At 35.5% G+C, this 18,025-nt stretch overlaps 2 protein-coding genes across 3 annotated transcripts in view; one reads left to right on the top strand and one right to left on the bottom strand.

Annotated features, from left to right (window-relative positions):
- Nucleotides 1-1,788, top strand: part of LOC121413512 — a 29,807-nt gene extending 28,019 nt beyond the window's left edge. For both annotated transcript variants that reach the window (XM_041606384.1, XM_041606466.1), the window contains exon 15: nucleotides 488-1,788. In XM_041606384.1, coding sequence (XP_041462318.1) covers nucleotides 488-709 — 222 coding nt within the window. In that variant the 3' untranslated portion in view covers nucleotides 710-1,788. The remainder of the gene's footprint in view (nucleotides 1-487) is intronic.
- Nucleotides 1,789-3,974: 2,186 nt separating this feature from the next.
- On the bottom strand, nucleotides 3,975-17,376 carry LOC121413418. Its single transcript, XM_041606270.1, has 14 exons — nucleotides 16,572-17,376; nucleotides 15,781-15,851; nucleotides 14,587-14,701; nucleotides 11,025-11,099; nucleotides 10,306-10,397; nucleotides 9,554-9,716; nucleotides 8,906-8,989; nucleotides 8,302-8,517; nucleotides 7,659-7,770; nucleotides 6,732-6,983; nucleotides 6,392-6,444; nucleotides 5,629-5,736; nucleotides 5,157-5,300; nucleotides 3,975-4,408 (listed from the first exon to the last, which is right to left on the bottom strand). Exons 1-14 carry the CDS (start codon nucleotides 17,367-17,369, stop codon nucleotides 4,277-4,279), a joined length of 2,415 nt encoding a protein of 804 aa, XP_041462204.1. The 5' UTR covers nucleotides 17,370-17,376; the 3' UTR covers nucleotides 3,975-4,276.
- Between the last annotated feature and the right edge of the window lie 649 nt (nucleotides 17,377-18,025).

The raw sequence follows: 18,025 nt of genomic DNA, 5'->3' as shown, positions 1-18,025 counted from the left end.
TCTGTTTCAGTTTTCTGATTTGTCAGCTCTTACACAACAACAAAAAATATTTCCCAAGAAATTTGCCAAAAAGGGTCAGCCATTGAGCCCCATAGCCCCCTGAGTGGATTCAGAACATACCCTAGCTTCTTTCCAGACTTATTTTGATTTTGTAGTTTCTATTCAGCTAGGCTTGTTGTCATCCGTTGAATTTATAATCAAATGTGAATTACACATGATACATAGGATAGGATACGATATCATGGATATGTTAGATATTCTATTCATTCACAAAAACATGTTGAAAAATGTCTTTAAACTGCTTCCAAAAAGATGTGATATTAAAAAAAATCATAACAAAATATTGCGATACGAAGAAAGGTCACACGGTGTGTGGCAGTGTTTGCTGTTTCGAGGTTATGAATTTCAATTTATGATTTTATAATGTTGCATTTGCATTTTTTCTATCTCATATTGATATGATATCATTCGTTCCAATTCTTTGCAGGTGAGTAGAGGGGCTGAATGCATCATGGTCAAGAAAGATTTCTTCATGAAGCACGCCCCCAACGCTGTAAAACGAAACGTCCGATCTCTGGTGTATCCATACCCGACGGCTGAGAAACTGCAAGAAAATCTTCAAAGTCACACGAACTGGTCGACTTACAAAACAGAGACTATGACAGGAATACTCAATGATCAATCAAAAATGAAAGACTTGAAGGCATGATGATCAGTCATTAAAAACATTATGAATTATCGATACAGGGTTATAGTGTATACAGTTTGAAGGACTGGTGCAACATTGGAACATTGGTGCACATCTTTTATTTTATTTTCGTATGAGAAGTAATTTATATCATTTATAGATCTCCTGTCCTGGTTATTAGCTCTAATATTTTAAATAACTGACAAGGTTTTTCAGCAACCAGTGGAAAATGAGAAAAATATAAGATGATGGAAGCGTACTTCCAACCTCCAATTATAGGTCTTTTCTGAAATCAGATCGAGGAACAAATGAATTTCAAGTTCAAATCTGGGGGGGGGGGGTGGGGTAACGTTTTTAATGTATTCAAGTTAAATTGATGTTTGTGGCAATAAGAATGTTATGATTCATAATGCCATGCACTCAAAGGTGGTGGCGGGGGGGCTCTTTTCAAGTATCGAACAGAAAATTGAAAAAAAGTGGTGGAAAGGGAAAAGAAGGAGAAGGGAAGGAAGAAGAGTGCACAAGGGAGAAGTTTGGGTGGTGTAACTCTAAAGTACCCCTGTAATTCAAAAAATGAAGTCATCTTGACTTTCAATCGTCTTGCGCCCCACCCCTGCCCCCTCTTCTGGTGCATCACCTGTATGGTCTCTTATGATCGAATGATGCGAAACATACAGGTCTTATGTTTTTATTTTACATCATTATCTATGTCTATCATTAAGAATCAGAAGTGATGGAAGTGATTTTAATCATCCCTACCGAAATTTACCGTTGGCTTTTAACATATTACCAATTTCTGAATTGATTTTGCTTAAATGGGCTATGCTTAAATAAGCTGTGTTTGGAACAAATTCAGAAAAATGGTGAAGCATTGGTCATTTTTATTCCTGCTGACAAAGTAGTCAAAATAATATCCAAAACATCAAAACTGAAATCGTCATATTTTAAAACTTTTAATAATATTTCACTACAGATGATATACATTGAATAAGTTAACAAGTTTGCTGGTATAAATACAAATTATCTTCATTTATACTGTTACAAAAAATGTGCGAATTTGAACCCTCTCGAAAAAGGGATTCGAAAAAGATTCTTTACGTGAAAAAACTTGAAAAGTCTCAAATTGGCTATTTATGGTAATTTAGAACCTGTACAGGTTCTAAATACATGTACGGGATAAGTATAGAACCCTCTAAGAACCTAAGAGTGTACAGTGTATGATACAGTACAATAATGGAATAGCACCATTAATTCAAAGAAAGTATTAAAATATTCACTCTCAGTTTGAGACAACACTTATACTTCGAAACAAACACAATAATGTCACAAAATTTTGAATTAAAAATTAACATTTCTTGACCAATAAAGCTCAATGTATTGAAACATAATCCAATGAAATTGAAAGCAAATTGGAGATGTTTTCTTCTAATGATCATGAAGAGATATATTATCAACCTGAATGCTTATCATATAGAATTTATGAAATGACAAAATATGGTAATTGAACATGTTTTCTGAGAAAATTAAATTTGTGAAAATGCAACTCGAGAGAATGTATATATCAGACATAAAAGAGGTCAGTGCAATGAAACTGGCTATCTCATCGTGATATTAGTGTCTTATATGTATATTTTGAAGACTTATAGAGATAATTCGAGTGCCTGTATATTTCCGTCCTTTATATCTCGGAAACTTTTTGTATCTTTTTCTTAGCCAATACGTGATATAGATGAACCTGTTAGGATGTGCAATATTGTGGTATATATTTGGTTTATCTGTTAATATTTGTTCGTTTTTTCGACTGAATAAATGAGTTAAAAAGTGTCCCGAATTTAAATTTGCACTGAACTTATTTGAACGTTTGCTGAGTTAACCATAATCCCGTGAAAGCAGTGATGAGATACACTCTCAAGCTCAGGTATTTAAAGGTCAAGTCCACCTCAGAAAAATGTTGATTTGAATCAATATAGAAAAATCAGACAAGCACAATGCTGAAAATTTCATCAAAATCGGATGTAAAGTAAGAAAGTTATGACATTTCAAAGTTTTTCTTATTTTTAACAAAATAGTTATATGGACGAGCCAGTTACATCCAAAATGAGAGAGTCAATGATGTCACTCACCATTTCTTTTGTTTTTTATTGTTTGATTTATACAATATTTCAATTTTACGGATTTGATAAGGACCTCCTTGCCTGAAGCACAAAATGTAAAAAAAAATTAAATTCCACGTGTTCAGGGAGGAATGAAACTTCATTTCACATGACAATTACGAGAAAATAAAAATATTTCATATTTCATATAATGAAATAAAAAAAGAAATAGTGAGTGAGTGATGTCATCACTTCCCTCATTTGCATACCGACCGAAATGTGCATATAACTGTTTGGTGAAATGAAGCTAAACTTTAAAATGTCATATCTTTCTTATTTTACATCCGATTTTGATGAAATTTTGAATTTTTCTCTTTTTATTCAAATCAAGTTCTTGTTGGGGTGGACCTGTCCTTTAAAATAAATCCTGATCATATGAACTGATGTTTGTATCCTCAAGGGTCTTTTTTAATTTTCAAATGAATTAAATTCAATTCCTTTCGATTAAAATCCAAGATAGGAGTTCGACTGGTAACAAACCACAACCGATGAGGATTTATTTAAAATCTCTGCGATTTAGAGTGTCGTCTGTCCTGCGATCAAGTCGTATTGAATATTATTTAACCGTTGTGATCAAACTTGGATGAAAAGGGGGTATTGGAAACAACAATACTACTCCACTAACAAAGTATGTGTTTATTCCACGTGGGGTTGCCATCTGTCTCTAATTTAAATGGGAAGTTCAACGTGAAGAATTTTTTTTTGTAAAAATAGCAGAAAAATAATATAATATATTGGTTAAGGTTTGAGGAAAATCCATTAAAGTCTAACAAAGTTATAAGAATTAAAACTTTGGATTTGTGACGTCATAAACGAGCAGCTGCCCATATTTTATGTAATATAAAATGCCTAAATTTCATTTTTTTTTAATGGTTCGTGATGACTTACTTTTGTTTTCTTCTAAGCGACGAGTGTAAAATGATTTGTCTATTGATATACTGAAGGTACTGTATAAAAACCATGTTCAATTTTCTTAGAATATGACATTTCATTGTTTTTTTTTAACCATGCGATATGTAAGAAAGCTGCTCGCATATGACGTCACAAATCAAATAATTAAAATTCTAATAACTTCTTTATTCTTTAATGGATTTTTCTCAAACCTTCGACAGTATCTTATAATTCTTTTTTGCTATTTTTTACATTAAACTTTTTGACAGGGTGAACTTCCCCTTAAAAGCGGCTGGGTGGGTATTTAGTATAGCTGTTCGAAAAGTAAAAGTTAACGCACAATTGAAACTTGTTCTTATAAGTGCTAAGCCTGGTACACAGGGATTAGGAAAAGAAATGGTCACCGGTCGTGTGTGTAAAATCATTCGAATCTAACGAACAGCTTTATGACACCCCCCGCGCACTTTTTCGTAAATTCTGCACCAGTGACACAAATGCAGTCTTTGGCGTCGACATTGAGATGACCATGTCCATGATAAACTCATCAGATTATACCAGTGGCTACCTTCTTGTTGAATGTGATGATATCTCCGATCATAGCTGATTTATATTTATCCCAATCAGCGTGTTCTTGAAGTAATTCTTGTAAACGAGCTTCAGCCGGCCACGGAGGGACCTAGAAGGAAAATGTTAGGTAGAGGAAGTCATTCAAGGGACTCGGTACCAATTTTTTCAAGACACTTGCCGGGAAAATGGTCAAACAAATAGCTAGATAACTGATAGACATCAAATATTCAGTACACATAAAAACAGTGGCAGGTTTGAAGCAGCTATTTCAATTACAAAAAGCAATTGAAGCATTTACATTTGTATTCGAAAAAAAAATTGACCACGACACCACTCCTCTCGCAGCTGATCCGTTTTCGAATTATTGAAAAACCATAATGACAATCCACAAATTATATTTTATTTTTTTAATTATGGGTGTTTTATTTACACAAAATCGATTCAGCTTCTCTTGTTACCTTTTTGTCGACCATTTGTTTTTGCTTGCTTTATATTTTTTTCATCTCGTGAAAAATGATAGTGGGCAATTGCTCATACCCATTCATTGCTGTCCTTACCGTTAATTTAAAAGTTGTGATTAATCTGGTATCTTTATGTGACCACATCTATATAGGGAACAGGAAACACAGGCTACAGGATTTGAGACGAGTTCATCTCGAATTTCGAATTATTTTTTTATATATTTTTTCAGCAACCTATGGAAGAGGTTCGTCTGCCCCCCCCCTCCTGACAAAAATCACGAATGGCCGCACTATATATATATATATATATATATATATATATATATATATATATATATATATATATATATAGGAGGCACCATGTACTGTTTATCTGTAGCTGTTAGTGTGACTTACGGTACGAAGTAGATGATCTTTGGCTGTCTCAGTTAGGTGCTGCAGGAAGAAACTCTTAGAGATGAGGATACACTCGGCTCCTTCTGACGTCAGAGTTAAACTAGGGGAGCCCCCAACAGACTTGAAGAGGACTGAGTTGAGCCCCTGTAAAAAAAGAAACAAACATTGATTTGAGTTGAACCAAGAGAACTAAACCCAGAGTGGATATCCTTATAAAACATGATTTAATATTGAAATAGACGATTCCTTTATTTCCATTCAACAATCAGAATATATACTGTGGAATTTCGGTTCAAAAATTATTTCCATCTGATCTAAGTTATTATTTTTTGCACATGTTGTAGAATGAATATTGTGCAACATTCTTTTGAGTCTTTATCATAGAAGACTATGTAAATTTTCAAATTTATCACATAATGTAGAACAATAATGTCAAGCCATTACATAATTTGTACTAGAGTATTTTACTTACGAAAACTTCACCCGAAACACATCGTCTGAGTTTAAGAAAGATTGAATTCCTCTCGTCACAATCTCGTGTACTACCAGCATCAGAAGCCATGGACGCCATCAACGTTGTCTGTTGAAATAAAAGTCGTGAGTTTTAGTATCATACGAATTGATATTGCAGGAGAGTAGATGCCTCCAATGTATTCATTTCAAGAACACCAGGGGTGACATTTACAGGATATAAAATTATCAAGGAGAACAGGAAATTCATCAATTTACAAGCACAACAAAGGAAAAAAAGATCGAAGTAAATTCATGAACTCAAGAATAAAAAGAAACGGTCACTTCCAACGAATGACCCTTACTAAAAAAAACATCCAAAGGAACATGTTAATATCGTCACTGCTAAGGGTGTGACACACAAGGGAGGACTGTATCCATCTCGTGGTAATAATTGCATGAAAAGTTTGACCAAAGATGGGGCATAGAGCCCCCCCCCCCGGAATCAAGTAAGATAATAATTGAATCGCATTAAACTTCCTAACTGATTTTGGTTCGGCTGTTGAAATCCTGCATATACCTTGCTCAAAAACATGCAAAGACCAAATAACGAAAGCAAATATCCCATATCCTCTCTAAAATCGGTCTTGGCGCTGACCAGGACGGTGTTTTGGAAGCCGTGAGAATCATGAAAATTCTCGAACGCTACTTATAATTACAACATACCCAAGAACATAAAACAAGAAAATGATACATTAATTCGATCTTACAACTGATAAACCTACCGTTAAATCAGCGAGGCGAGGGCTGCGACTCCGGGCATTAATGTTATCCAACACTAAAATAAAGAAAATAAACATTCAGAATTTAACATTCAATACAAAAGTGATGATATCGTTTTAGACTGAATGAAACTCTTAAATTGCTATAATAGCTGCATTTTTTAATAATTGTGTTTACAATGAGATGAGTCTTTAAGTACTTTTATTTTGGTTATTTTTATTCATTTATTTTATTTATTCATTCATTCATTTGTTTATTTTATTTTATTTATTTATTTATTTATTCATTTATTTTTTTTTTTGGGGGGGGGGGGTGGGCGTATAGAAACAATGATAAACCTACATGAGATGTGTTCCTCGGCGTTTCCAATACAGTCCAGCTTCTGTCTGAGTTGTACCTCGGTGGAGAAAACCGTTTTAGCTGCCCTGTAAAACCTTCCTTTCTCCTTGGATACCTTCGGCTCCCCATCACTTCCAATGCTTGCTGTGCTGACGTCATCTCTGATGCTAGGGGCGGGGCTAGAGGGCCAAGAGGTGGATGAGGGTTGGTCGTCTTCCGTGACTTTGATGATGGGAGGTAACTTCAGTTTCTTTCCTGATTGGAGAAGAGCATTGGGAGAAACGTCATGAGAAATTGAAAATGAAGGAAAAACAAGGCGCAGAAGACAGGGAGAGTATTCCCTTTTCCTAACTTTTTTCTTATCTATTATTTTGCATATCAGATAGCGAACACGCACTTTAGGGTGAACATCATTCATTCAAAAGATTCTGAAGTAATAGACCGAATTGCATTGGCAGCTGAATTTTACATTCGCCAGCAAATTGGTATGGCAAAAAGAAAAGGAAATAAGAAACGTAAGCATAAAGATGTTTTAGATTTGATAATCATAGGCAACCGTCGTTGTATTTTTTTTTCTCCAGATTCAGCAGCTATCTAAAATACAGTTATCTAAAATACACCTATCTAAAATATAGGAAAAAACACGCAATGTTCTAATTCCCAGTTTTGCCATACTTAAAAATTTACCATTAAAAGTAAACTTGAAAACGATGAAATTGAATGAGAGAGACAGACAGACATAGAGAAAGACGTGGATATATAATATTTATAACATAGGCACATACACTATTACATACATTTTGAATTATTAAATAACAAAATAATTCCTTAAAAGAAAAAAAAATTACGGACAGATTCTTTGAATGTTATGTTCATAGAGTGTCAACGATATCTTTCTTTCTTTCTGAAAAAAAAGTTTAAAGTACTTACTGCGATTTGCTTTGTGAGTTGTTAGTTTCTTCCTGTGAGGTTCTATCCCCTTTGTCTTGCGTGGAGTTGTAGTTATAGGTTCTTTGAGTTCTTTTAGCACTTGACAAGCTCCCTGGATGGAGGAAAAAATAAAAAAGTAAAATGTGTGAATCTAAGCGGTTGTAGGAATCATGTTTACATTTTTTTTCAAACGTTTGTTATATTTTTCTCCTTTTCTCCTTTTTCGTCATGCTCCTTAAAAGTATACTCGCAAACATGCCTGCCATTTTTTTTTTTGGGGGGGGGGTCAATTTGCCTGCATCTTATCAGGAATGTTTGTACTGACGCAAATTGATAACATTATTTTCATATAAACATGCCAATGTTTGAATATTTTAAAAATATAAGTTTGTATGTAGGGCAAATCAGTGATTCATATTAATTTCGGCAACACTGATTTGATATGCAATGTTTGAGTAAGAACGCCATGATATTAGTTTTAACCATTCGAAGGGTATCTACCCCCCTCCCAACGATGGTGAATATCGTTGCTAATTTATTACTAACTTCACAACCATTACTCTAGACTATTACTCAACCATGACGTTTGCCCCATGTAATATATTAGAGAGGTTCGAGACTATAGGATCAGAAAACAACTCACAGATTTGACGATATAAATCCATTCCGTCTTGTTGCTGTTCAGGCAAACCACCGCGCCCTTTCTAAAGTAGGTGAGAAGACAGATAGCAGGGTTGTTCTTCGGTAGCTTCTCGACAGGCCAATCATTAAAAACCGTGATCGTACGAAGAAAACTGGCCACATCGACGTCCTGCTCGATCTCAAGCTCGTTCTTAGGTGTGAAGATTGTCATATATTCCTAAAAAAAAGTGTAGTCCAAAAGAAGTTTAAATTATTTTCTGTCACAATCCGCATTTCGTTATGTGCAATGGGGAACTTTTGAACACCAATTAATAACATTGATTTACCAATCCCTCAAGCTAATTTGTTTCATGTAATTAGTAAAAAGAAAAATAAAGGAAACTGGTTTCCCCCTATAAGTGATGTACGACTTCAATTCTTGACATTAACCCCAGCTTATACTAAGGTCCCCCTGCCAGTCTATTTCCTTTTCTCTTTTGTTCAAGATTCTATTGATACAAATTACCAAGAAGAAAAAAGTATGCACAACTAATCAATTAATGTTCATAATGAATTGTAAATTAAAAAAAAAGAAATGAATGATTTGAAGTGGAGCCGTTTCCTACCTCTCTATCTAGGCTAAGTAATTCCACTTCCTCGTGAGATACTATGGTGTGTGGTCTCACAACCCCAGTCATCAGTTCTCGTTCCTACAAAAGGTGCGAAAAATAGACATATTAGTTCTTTCATATAGGTCTGTCTAACATTCACTCATCAGAATTATGAGTCCATTCTGCCCGGACACATCCTCTTTTCCGCAAGATAGCAAGGAAGGATATCCGTATTGAAATTGTGAATAATAATAGGCTTTGAGTTTTATTATTCACAGCACGACCAAAGGAGTTTCGATACCCGCACCCTTGGCCCTACCATTCATGGAGTGACCAATTGCACCACGCCAACAAACTGCTACATGGTTCGCAAATCCATGTTCATCGATATTCATGAGGCGTAGTCTTTGACGGAACAATGGTCAATGTCCGACCGAGAAACATGTTCAAAATTAACCAATAATTGCTTACAATTCACCAAGAATTTGATCAATTAAACCTACTGTATCGGTCATACGTATTATTAACGAAGCCTGGTTCATATGACCATTCCGGACCAATTATCTGAGAGATCCTGTTTTAGGTAATACATTATTGTTTACCGTTATCTTAAACTTTGGCACTTCTGTGCTAGAAGCGACACACCGAAATCTATATACTCACTCCGAAAGTATTTCCTCTCTTGATGAAGTTGACAAGTTTAACCCTTGGTTCTTGAGTTTGTTCATCCCGGGTGGTTGTGGTGACGATCGCTGTACCTGATAACATCAGGTGAAAATTATCTGCTCGATGACCTTCCCGTACGATCACGCGACGTTTCTCAAGCCTTCATTCAAATAAATATATCACAGCTTAGTTTACCCAAGAGTTTATTCCTCTTTAGACTTGTATGAAAGGTGCAACATAATTATACCATTCGATGATTATGATAATGATGATATGCAGATGATATAAATTCGGATGATAATAATAATGACAATAATAAAAATATTAATACTACTACGCCCGTCATTACTGCTGCTATACTGATACTAATATTTTACTATAGTACAACTGCTGCTGCTGTTAGTGCTACTGCCACTACTACTACTTCTACTACTACTACTACTATACTACTACTACTACTACTACTACTACTACTACTACTACCACCACCACTATACATTACTGCTAATTTGATGATGATGATCATTACTACAACAGATATTATGTTTATGAAAATATCATTAATGAAAATTATAAAAGTCTACAACTAAGAGTGTATATTTTCTCCTGGTGATTGTTTATACCATCATCTTTTTTATTTACATAATGAAATAGGAGAATTCGCTATTTCATTGATTTCAAATTATAAACAACACTTACGAAAAGCTATGTGAATTCTTTAATCTATATTGGCGTGTATTCATACTTACTTGTTATAGAATCCAAATTTTGCGATAGATTGTTGCATTTGAACTGGAAACTCGCAGAAAGCGTCCAGAGTAGTACGAAGTGAAACCAATGTCTGTTTAACATGTTTAATGGGTGAGAATCGAGATGATCGCAAATAAATTAATATCAAATAAGTTTAACAATCAATGTCGGCTTATACTAATATCTTCTTTTAGGGCAAGTCCATAAACGATCAACCCTTTTTTACGTCTGACTCCCATTTTTCTCAAGTTCGAGAAGAACTGGCCAAGTCATGGTCCGTTGAGACATTACAGACTGTCATATGAACCAGAAATCAGAAAGTTTCATCATGGTAGGGTCAATGGTTTCATGAAGGTAACATGACTTGTACAAGGGGTCGGACCTACACATTTTTTGGAATTGCCTTCTATTCATTCTAAAGACTTTGAAAACTATAAATAGATTTATTTCATACTATTACAAGAAATACACAAATTCAACTCGTGTCATATGTAGGTATCCAATAAAATTCTGCTAAATCTTTTTAAATCATTGTAAAGACTGGATACAGTTGCAGTTTGAAAGACAATCTAAATTCGGCTTGTAATTTTGAAGTGAGAGGGAGGAAAGGGAGTGGGGGAGGGGAAGTGGATCGGGTCAAGAGGGGGTCTATAAGCCGTGTGTACTCGAGAATAAAATTGATATAATATAGAATCTCCAAACAATCACAATGACATACCTTCTTTACTTCTTCATGACTCCTGTCACATGGTTCCTTCATTAAAATCCGTTTAACGTCCAAACTGAGCTGACCCTAATAGTTATGATGATAAAAATATAAGTCATGTGATTATAGAAACTCATGCACGTCACGTGATGATAGGAGAATGACGTAGAGAGCATTGCGATAAAAATGTATACTTTGTCTATAGACCCAAATTATGATATTAATTTCTTCTTACACCATGCTGTAAATATTAATTTGTTTCATCAAAATGTGAATGATCATTGAGAATACAGGGCCTTGAAATACTTATTTTTCCAAATAATTAAACATTACTTAGAAATGGGGTCATCATTGCAACTATGTACTTATTCGCACAATTTCATGATACTTTAATCAATACAATTTCAATTGAATCATTTGTCAACATATTTGTGTATATACTTATAAATATCATCACTCATTTTTTTTTTAGAATTAACGGCAAATTATTTTATTAGTTAAGTCTTTGGATTATTTCAGGGGCTGTTTCTTATTCCAAATTAGGTGGGCAGACGTAACCATGTATTTCTGTACAAGCTATCATAATTATCAAATTATTATAATTTCACATTATTTTCAACGATAATTGTTAATGGCGCTCCAATCTTTTGGTGGCTCTTTATATCTTTACTTTCGTCACGCGAGGTCATGAGGTCATTCATCTCTAACGGACACACCTTTACTTTAGTGCGTTGTCTGTATCGATTTCAAACATGTAGAAAACATTTGTATTCACAATCAGTAGACGGATTGATTTAGGTTTTAAAAATAGTGAAAAGCTTTTCCGAAAATACGTGATCTATACACTATTCATGTCTCTCAGCAAGGCCACTTTTTACGTAGCTTATTTTATTTATTTTTTTAACGTTTGATGATCTCTGAAGACGATACAGGGCGATTCCATACGCGTCGTACGGGAAATTTTGACAACAATTTCTAGTGTCCTAGCCGAATGCTTGAGCAATATTTTTTTTGTCGATGATAAAGCTATAGTGGGTAGTCATGTGAAAAACTAACAACCAACACATAAAATTTGATCACGGGTAAATTATATGTGAAAATGTTGTGTGTCGTACATGTCGTACGGGACGCAGGAATGTCCCGTACGACACGCAACATTTTAAGCTCTAATTCACCTACGGACGACGTATTTTTGTTGGTTGTCAGTTTGTTGCATGTCTACCCACAAAGCAAATTGAAGTTCTTCGTTAGTTTAGGTAGCAGATTAGAAAATGTTATGAAAATGGCTGATTTTTCTAGTCCTACAGAGACTAACTATGAAACATAAAAAGTGCAGATTTCGAAATATTGATACTTTTAAGGGGAAATGTTTCAAGGCTTGTGAGAAATCGATATTGAAATCCGTCTCCCTGCTTTCCATTGCGCTTATGAGTCGCCTTTATTTCATATTCTTACGTTTCAGTGCCAAGTGCCAAGCTTAGCCACGTTAAGAGATAAGTGGCCGAAACGAAGCCCCTCCCCCACACACACCCACACATCATAGAGTTATTAATAGCTACATGCACACATCATCAGAGCGTGACTAGGAGCATGGTAGGTCCATGCTAGGAGAGGGAAAAGGACAGAAAACACTACAACAAAACCACCATTTCAAACAGCTGTTTCATTATAGTCCTATAACTAAATAAAATTCTGTTTATACGGGGCGGCGCCGGGACAATTGATAGGGGGCAGGATCAAACCAAAGTGAGGTCAAACCTGATCTCTCCTTTTATACTCCTTTTTCTTCTGTCTGCCCCTTTGAAACCCCGTTTTCTACCCTTTTTTTAATAACCAAACATCCAGACTCTCTTGCCCCCAAATTGGCACTTCTCCTACAGACCTATATATCTTTCATGGAATTAAACTGAAATGTTTTTTTTTGGTCCACCACTTTAAGAAAGCGAATACTCTGAATCAAAAAGAATAATGTAAAATGGTACAAGGTTGGAGTGAATCTCTCTATGTGGGGATGGGAAACACTTTGGTCTGTTTTTCCCGATGCTTTTGAGACGAGAGAGAAATTATGTTACCAAACTGATAATTGGAATAACAAATATAGTCGTTGACTAGACATCACCTTTCTAAGTGAATATCAACCACCGTAATTAACGTGGAATCGTCTGAATAGCATGTCCCTTAAGAAATGACAATAATCTCAGTCTAGCAAGGGAAGGAGATCATTCACCAAATAATAATATGCCTCAAATTTCTTTAGATACGGTATAACTCAGATAATGTAGGCCCAATAAACATGATAAAGGAAAATGAAACGACTGAGTGGCAGATAACTAATTTCTTTTTCCTTTTTTCTTGGCTTTATTAATGAAAACCAATAAGAATTTAACATTTTTGCCACAGATTTCAAAAGGAACTTATATCAATAACTTCTTTCATATTTATTTTCTCTTTGTTAAATCCATCAAATTATCATCATCATTATTATTTTTATTATTTTACCAAATCATGATATAACCATAGATGAATTCATACATGGTAAAAACAAACAATACAGAATGGAACAGTGCTACATACTGGTCAGTGGTGATAAAAGCATAATAAATAGCTGTTGCTCGTTAGCATATCACCCTCACCTGTAGCACTGCGTACAAATACCAACTTACAAAACATACCAATTACAAAAAAACTATCTAGCTCAATAATAAGTTCTATAAAAGCCTTCCGACCACTAAAAACTTATTTTCATACTGTGAAAAAGGGAATTATATAAGTCTATACATGAACATGATCACGGTGAAGAATAAAAGAACAAAACAATATTGTTAAAGATAAGTTAAATGTTTTAAGAAGCATTACGGAAATCAATTCAATTATTCAGCATCATTTTCATTTGTATAATAGCTGAGAACATACCTATCATTTTGATAGCCTAATTGTCTAATTCTGTAAGCTAACTAATGTAAAGTAGGTTGAAAGTAGAATGCATTCGTGATAGATGTTAAGATTAAGGAGCTACATATTAGCTCCTCGTTAGATTGAACAATGATACACGTATTGCATAAGACCTTATTGCTATTGGTGAATACATTAGACAAGATGCGAAAAGATCAGTTAGTTTCATAGTTACAGGGGCACATGGCGAACGCATAATTATTGATGAATAAATGAGACAATATCATTAAAAATACATATTTTTTTTTGTTTTTGTCTACAATCATTCTTATGTTTCATCTTAGAAGTGCCCAATTTCTAGGTGATATCCCTTGTATTTTACTTGACAGATCTTTGGGGGAACAACTGTACCCTTTCATGGAGTAAGAGATGCCCCTCCCCCTTTTTTTGCTTTTCAAAGAGAATACACTCCACCATCTTGTATGAATCTCACATCTGCCCTTCAGTGAATTCTCGCGCTTCAATAACAACCACATGTCGGATATACCGGGATATGCCGGTCCACCATTATGATTCAGAGAATTTGATCACAATTATGAAAAATGAATAACGTTCTAAAGTTAAGGCCTTAACTAAATTATCAAGGATGGTTAATCCTTCTTAATGTTTTGCACGTACGTACCTCTTTTCTCGCCTTGAAGTGATTAAGATCGAAGAAGATTCCTACTTCTTTCTTAGAAGGAGAATGGCTACCCAGACCGACACTCTCGGCGTCTTGTTCCCTCACATAACGGCTTCTATTTCAGGAAAATCATCAAAATTATCTTATCATCAAAATTGTTGTTTGCACTTAATGTTTGCAAGAAATTTTTATCTATTATAAACATAGATTTAGTTACTATATTGTCAGTTGATACAATGTAGGATTATGTACTAAAGTAGATGGCGGTTTCTTGTAAATATACTTCAAAGAAAAATATAGGCCTTACATCGTTGCTGTGTACATCTTACATTACGATGGTTTTAGTACTTCTCCGGATAATATGCTTTAGTATTATATGCAACATATTTTATACATGCAGAAATAAACGTAAGAAGAGAGACAAGAAAACAACACATGGAAGTTGTTGAACGCTCATGATCCCAGAGAGAGGGGGGGGGGCGGCAGGGGCGTCGATCAATTTTTCAGATGGGGGGGCAAAATCATGAATCAATTTTCCAAAAGCGCTCGATCACACAAAACAAACTCACACACACACATATGCCTATATGTATGTGTACATATATATATATATATATATGTATACACAGACAGACACACACAGATATATACATATCTCACCAGCAGATTAATGCGAGCGCGAAGCGCGAGCTGAAAATTTTGATATTTCGATCTTTAAAAAAATGAGTTTAATGGACATTTTTATTAAAGAACAAGATATATATCCAACAAAAGATTATTGCAAGTCGAAGTGGGAGTTCTTTTGAAGTTTAGAACTTAAAACGGGACCATATTTACCTATTTAATCATGGAAAGTAAAGGTTTTTGTTACAGAAGTGATGCGAGCGCGAGCTGAAATTTTTTGATATTCCAATCTGAAAAGTGGACATTTTGAGCACGATTTTAGACGAAGAACGAGTTGTGTATCTCAATCTCGCTTGCTGATTTCTGTGTAACATTACGATCTTATTTTATTTTTAGCACATGCGGAATTATTGGGGGGGCAAAACGATATGTTTGCCCCCAATATTTTCATTGGTGGGGCGATCGCCCCCCCCCCCGCCCCCCCCCCATAATCGACGCCTCTGGGGGGGGGGGGTGAAAGAGAAGGGGGAGAGGGGCATATACCAAGAAGATACTAGTAAGATGATTTACCTTTTGTTGATCTGAAACGAGCGGTTGATTAGCTGGAGAAGTCTAACAGCCTTCATAAAACGGTGCTTTAACTGTCAGGGGAAAATGAGAAATCTAAGCATTATATTCATGAAGAATTATGTCTCTCGTCTGTTTTATCTATAAGCTCATCCACCGTAAAGGTTGCAAATAGAATATATCAAAAGCAGTGAAGGTACCTCAAATTTTCATACGAATCAATTCAACTAATATAGTGTGAAATATTTTATTCGAAAAAATGTACTCTTCAGAAATGGCGCTTCGCTGCCTCGCTTCCATATTGATTGTTACTGAACAGTAATCATATTTGCTACCCCCTGAAAATATATAAATCATGCGAACGTAGCGTAAGTTGAACATTATACTGTTGACTAAGTTTGACGTCTGTAATCACATTCCTATATGTTCTATGAATAAAGATATTCATAATTTAGTACTACTAATGATACTGATGGTGACGATTTATTAAAGATGTAATTGATATAATGATATTAATCTAAGTATTATGTATGACGATTATACAACAATAACATAATAGTGAAAATATGTCTTGACATTTGTATTTATTCCGATACGCACTGCAATGCTATATTCTTTCATTCATTTCCCATATCTTTACAAAAAAATCAGATTTTTAATGATTTTGAAAACGAGAGATATGAATTAAAAACGTAACTGAATTGAAAAAGAAGATTAAATAGCGAATTGTGCTTGACGTTGACACGTGAGATTATGACGACACGAGTGCATAATTTTGATCACGGCCGACTTACCAAACTTGGAGGAGGAGCGATAGCCTTGAGTTGCGATCTTCTGCTCAGTCTCCCGCCAATGCGCGATGGTGATTCTCCCTGTCGACCTGACTTCCTAGTTCGTGAGCCCGACCTTGGATTAAAGCTACCTCTGCTTCTCCTTCTCCCACTCCTTCCAACCTTGTCTAAACTCATCAATGACATCGTCGACGTGTTCGAGCGAAGACTGAGAAGACTTATTTGTTTTGTGAGAGACTTTCCTCGCGGTCGAGGCACGGAGCGCGTTTTGACTACATCTACTGTTCCATCGCTGAAATTACTCGATCGTCGTAAGTACGCACTGTCGTCGTAAATGTCACTCAGAGAGCTGTTTTGCTTGGCGAGTTCCTTGATAGCTCCAAGTCGGAAACTCTCCGAACGCGTAAACGGCCGTCGCGCCCTCTCCTCTTTTTCTCCAACCTTATGGCTATCAAGGTTCCCGGGAGTAGTGGTTTCAACCGCGTTTTGAACTCCGATTAAATTACGACTGCTCATTCGTTTGTAGAACTGAAGTCGCTTCTCGGCGGTTTTATTCTTCGGCTGACCCTGAAGAGAGAAATGACGAGGAGGGGATGGGTCTTCACACACCGGCGCATCTTCATCAACGCTCGTTGACGAAATGGTGGCCGGCAAACGATTAATCAAGCGAGAACTCAAGTTGATGTCAACTAGTCTTGATGAATCTCTCAAGCCGGTAGTGATCGTGTTCGCTTTCTTTGGCGGTCGACCCAGTGGTCGAAGTTGAGGGAACTCCACCCGTCCAGTCGCCATTGTCGTCATCAAGTTCTTATATACGGACTTTAATTTCCTTTCAAATACCAGAAGAAATCCTTGAATAGGTTCGTTCTTTTTTTATTCTGTCACCTATTCTCCAACATGATACGATTTACACAATAATTTCCAACTCTATGGCGAATTAATGATGCTTATTCATGAAAAAGCACTCTAGCATGTCTAGGATAGGAAGTATACAGTCCCTTATAAAGTAGATGTTATTTCTTTGCCAAACCAAACACACTGAATATTACAAAGTGAGATAAACCAACAAGAAACAAATCAATCATGTGACAGGCAATGTTTCAATCTCCTGATTTGGATAATAAAATGTCATTATGACAGATACATCGAATGCGTTTCTCCTCCAGGAATCATATACCATAGCCCGCTTACGGGAGTTAACTTTCCTGATGGTCACTTTTAGTGGTGAAAAGGAAGATTTGTCTGATTCCTTTCATATCGACTGCTTATTCACATGTAGCGAGAACGTACTCCGAAAGTTCATCTTGCCCAAATAATCAACATGACTGGCTTGGTCGTGATGTTTATTGGGCCTCTGGTTCTACTTGTCAAAGCAAGTTGATTTGTTTTTAGAAGCAGAGACGTCCCATAATACCGAAATGTTTTATAATTCACAAATCATGAACAAAAAAGAAGAC

The sequence above is a fragment of the Lytechinus variegatus genome, chromosome 1, assembly GCF_018143015.1.
Source record: "Lytechinus variegatus isolate NC3 chromosome 1, Lvar_3.0, whole genome shotgun sequence".
Taxonomy (NCBI): domain Eukaryota; kingdom Metazoa; phylum Echinodermata; class Echinoidea; order Temnopleuroida; family Toxopneustidae; genus Lytechinus; species Lytechinus variegatus.
The sequence above is the reverse complement of the archived record's forward strand: the minus strand, read 5'-3'. Positions and strand labels throughout refer to the sequence as shown.

Coding starts and splice junctions, on each gene's coding strand:
- LOC121413418 (XM_041606270.1), bottom strand. CDS start 17,369: ATGACGACAATGGCGACTGGACGGGTGGAGTTCCCTCAACTTCGACCA. Junction 8,518..8,905: donor TACTTAGCCTAGATAGAGAG/GTAGGAAACGGC, acceptor ACTTTTTTTTAG/GAATATATGACAATCTTCAC. Junction 6,445..6,731: donor CGCCGAGGAACACATCTCAT/GTAGGTTTATCA, acceptor TCTTTATTTTAG/TGTTGGATAACATTAATGCC.